Genomic DNA, 4,248 nt, shown 5'->3' on the forward strand with positions numbered 1-4,248 from the left:
TGCCATCCCCACGAGCCGCACGATGCCCGTGCTCCGGTGACGCCAAGCTCCTGTGTTTTAATACCCAGTGCTCAGGGACTAGTTCAGGCTGCGGGAAAAGGAGTAAATATATTGACCGGCCTGGCTCCTGGGGGGATGAACGGCCCTGGGATGCCAAGGGCAGCTCTCCCAGGGGAGTCCAAGCTGCACGGTGGGGCCCAGGGGTGCCTGGTTTCTGGAGGCAGTGCGGTGATGAGCTGTGACACTGCGGTTTTGCCAGCGCCCTGAAGACTTGGTTTTATTTCCAAGTGCTCTTAAGAAGGTGTTTTCCTCCGGGATCCCGCTGTGAGCAGGGCTTGGCGCAGAGGCTGTGGCCGAGGAGGGACCTGTTCCCAACCAGCCGCTCGGGACTCGTTCCTCCGGCAGGGATGCTGCGGGCGGCAGAGAATGGGTAAAGCCATTCTGGTGATGGGGTTACCAATAAATTGGGTGGTTTGTGTCTCTGGCTGTAATTCTGAGCCGGCTGTAGCCTCCCCGGGCTGCACTGGGAAGATGCTCTGGTGCACCTATTGGGGCTGCAGGTGACTTTTGGGTGGGTGTGGAGGGTGCTGGAGGGTGCCCCAGGGATGCATTGCCTTCTGCCACGGCCCACGCAAGTCGCTTCACGCCCAGCCCCGCATCCGGGCACGAGAGCTGCCGGGCGCCCGGCCGAGGTGAGGACGTTTGCCAAATACCTTCAGCCCCTGGGATTTTGAATGAACCTTGAAACCAACCCATCCGCTGGGCTGTTTGCTCCCGGTTGGGATCAGCCATGCCTGGGCATGGCTGTGATGCCCACCGCGATGCAGAAACGCAATGCACGGCCGCGATGCGTGACCACGACGCAGGGCCACGGCGCAGAAATACAGCGCACGGATGCAATGCACGGCCGCGATGCAGAAATGCAACGTGTGGGTGCAATGCGTGGCCGTGATGCACGTCTGGGATACACGGATGCAATGCACGGATGCAATACCTGGCCACAACGCATGGATGCACCTCCGTGATACGCAGATGCACAGCCACGCCGGGCCTCGGTGCTGCAAACCCAGCGTGGTGAGAGAGCATCACCTCTGCATTTCCCAACTTCTGCAAAACCCCAGTAACCACCTCACAAAGTCACCTCAGGGCACTTTTTTTTTCCCCCTGCTGTACAAATATGCAAGTTAAACTGTTTTGGAAGCCAAAGGCATTTTCATTTAGACCAAAGCAAATATTTGGTGAAGAGGGAGACACTATACTGTCCTCGGTGCCAGCGTAAATCTGTGGGTTAGCAAAAGGGTGAACTAGTTTAGACTTTAAAGATCCCTGCTCGTTGTGTCATGCGTGCATGTGGGTTATGGGAGGGAAAGTGCTTAAGGAATATTTGCCCCTGAAAATCAGAATTGTCTGGGGTTTTGTGCTTGGACGGATTCACCCGCTTGGCCCCGGTTCGGATTTAAGCGAACGCTGGGGGATGGTGAGAGAATGGCAAGATTCCCATCTGCAAATCACTGTCAGCGCTTGGTTTCTTGTGTTTAACCCCAGTAAAGAGCTGGAGCTGGGGATAATGATACTGGAAGGGCTGCGGGGGTCCTGCCACGGGACCCCGCACCGACCGCTCGCCTTTTTGCTGCTGGCAGCACAACCTCCCACGCCGCTCCTCTCCGTAGAGCCGAGTTTGCTCCCGGCAGATGGACTTCTAGTTATTTTAAATGGTGCCAGGAAAACCTTTCCTGAGGTTTTTCTGAACCCGAGACAGGAGAATCAAACTGCTGGGTCAGGCTTTTTTGGGATCGGCTGTGATCCTGCGCTGCCCTAACCGCAAGAATGGGGTTGGGGTGCAGGGTGGCCATAGTGGGGTGTGCTAAGGGGTTTTAGGGGACACCCTGCTACGTGGGGAGATGGTGATGGGTGGGAAGGATGCCTGCACTGGGATGCAGGAAGCCAAGGGTGCCGCGCATGGGGCTCAGCCACCCTCTCGCCCACAGGGATGGCGCCTGCGGGGACCAAGGCCGCCCCGGCCCGCCGGTGAGGTGCCCACCGCCTGCCCCGAGCCCGGATCACGATGAACAAACTGACCTTCCACAACAACAGAGTCATGCAGGACCGCCGCAGCGTTTGCATCTTCCTCCCCAACGACGACTCCCTCAACATCATCATCAACGTAAGGCGGGCAACGGGGGCAGGGAAACCCCCTGAGCACTGACATTTTCATCACACCCAGGGCTTGCGCTTGCAAGCTCTGGGTTTGCTTCTGGTTTTCCTTTTGAGCCTGCCTGCTCTTGCCCTGCCGCAGAAACGCGAGTTATTCCCCTGAAGGCTGCGGCAGCGTTTTACGCTCTCCTGCTTCTCCTTGCCTCCATGCACTGCTGGCAGCGCTGTGATTTTCGGCAGCTGACCAGCCACGTGCCATCCCACAGGGCGGCAAGACCAGGAGCGGGTGGCCCGTCCTCCTTCGGTCCTCGCTCCACGCATCCAGCCTGGATGGGAACTCGGCCTCCTGTACCCCAGCAAACAAGCAGGAGGAGGGTTGGCTCTGATTTGGATGTAGTATTTACCACCAAATCACAAAATTCACCCATTTTTAATATTTTTTAGTTCACTACCACTCAATATTCTGTTTTCTGCCCCCAAAGCCATCTCCCCTGTGCCAGGCTGGTTGCAGCAAGACCTCCACCACTGCCCGCTGCTCTTGAGCTGTCCGGTGGTCCCCCATCCATCCCATCCCGAGGAGACCTCTGGTCCTGCTCCCCATGGAGGGACCCTGCTTTTTGGGACTGATGTGTTGGACCCATGGAAAAATGAGCCTCCCTGCCACCCCTGGGTCCTGCTTGGGGACCTGGCAGGGGGTCCCGTGCCACCTGCTTGGCTCAACTGGGTTGGGGGCAGATGCAGCAGGAGCCACGTGTGGGTTTGTTGGCAGGTGAAGATTTTGTGCCGCAAGTTACTGGTGCAGGTGTGTGACCTCCTGAGGCTGAAGGACTGTCACCTCTTCGGGCTCAGCGTCGTCCAGAGTAAGTCAGGGCCCTTACACCGCGAGTTCGGTACCCATGGCCTGATGCCACCACGGCTTGGCAACGCGCAGTTTCCACTGGGCGCGGGGTGCACGTTTGCCCAGAGGTGGGTGCAACTTTACCCAGCCCTTTGGTGACCTCTCGTTAGGTGACGAAGAGGTTACGGACCCCACTGGTGGGTTGAGGGAGCTGGGGCAGGGCTCAGTAGGATGCAGGGGACACAGTGGGGGGGGGGATGCTGATGCCACCTCTGTCCCACCCAGACAATGAGCACGTGTACATGGACCTGGCCCAGAAACTCTACAAGTACTGCCCCAAGGAGTGGAAGAAGGAGGCCAGCAAGGTCAGCGGTGAGGTCTTGCATGGAGAGCTGACAGCAGTAAAGCCACCTCTGTCCCCGCCGCAGGTCACTTCCAGGACACGGGAATGCAGCGGAGGGGTGCGGGGAGGGGGCACTTGGCAGTTAGTTGGTGTGGGGGAATGGGGGGCAGGTGTGCAAAATGAATAAAAGACAGATGCTGCTTGATGGCGGTCACCCCGAGTGCCACCGCGCGCCCCAGCTGGGGACACGTCCTCCACGCTCCCCACCCCGGGGAGGTGGCGTGAAGGTTCCTGTGCTGGAACTGAGATGGGGACTGGTGGGTGATGGGCTGGGAGAGGGGCTGCAGACCCCCGGGGCGGGTCTCAAACCCAGCTGCCTGCTTCTTGAGATCCGAATCCCCTTTGTGTTTCAACATAGTGGGGGAAAAATGGGTGTCAAACTCTTAATTTGGGAAAAACTGCAGTGTTAGCTGTGAACTCTTCCCTGTGGCTTTTGCCCAAGGAGGGCAAGAGGGGGGCCGTGACAGACCTGGCCCCGGGTGAGCCAAGGCAACGGGCCGGGATGCGATGCCGGGGTCTCCGCAGGACCCCTGAATATCTCCTCCATTTCAGGGGATCGACCAGTTTGGCCCCCCGATGATCATCCACTTCCGAGTGCAGTACTATGTGGAGAACGGCAGGGTGATCAGGTAGGGGGCACCCACTGCGGTGGGCACCCACCCAGGGCGGGCGGCTGGCGAGGGAGCACCCCAGGGTGCCCTGGGATGGGGCACCGCTCGCTGCAGCTGCGCAGCTTTGGGATACTGCGGGATGGATGCTGTGGGATGGATGGATGATGCAGGACGGGTGCTGTGGGATGGATGCTGCGGGATGGGTGTTTGCGGTGGGCTGGGTGTTGCGGGATCGATGGCTT

At 59.1% G+C, this 4,248-nt stretch overlaps 1 protein-coding gene across 1 annotated transcript in view; it reads left to right on the top strand.

Annotated features, from left to right (window-relative positions):
• The first annotated feature begins 2,065 nt into the window (after positions 1–2,065).
• FRMD6 (FERM domain containing 6) overlaps positions 2,066–4,248 on the top strand; it is an 8,979-nt gene continuing 6,796 nt past the window's right edge. Inside the window, exons 1-4 of the mRNA XM_010151614.1 lie at positions 2,066–2,164; positions 2,924–3,014; positions 3,278–3,357; positions 3,948–4,024. Of these exons, the coding sequence (XP_010149916.1) occupies positions 2,066–2,164; positions 2,924–3,014; positions 3,278–3,357; positions 3,948–4,024 (347 nt within the window). The remainder of the gene's footprint in view (positions 2,165–2,923; positions 3,015–3,277; positions 3,358–3,947; positions 4,025–4,248) is intronic.

The sequence above is a fragment of the Eurypyga helias genome, unplaced genomic scaffold (genome assembly GCF_000690775.1).
Source record: "Eurypyga helias isolate BGI_N326 unplaced genomic scaffold, ASM69077v1 scaffold35925, whole genome shotgun sequence".
NCBI classification, from domain to species: domain Eukaryota; kingdom Metazoa; phylum Chordata; class Aves; order Eurypygiformes; family Eurypygidae; genus Eurypyga; species Eurypyga helias.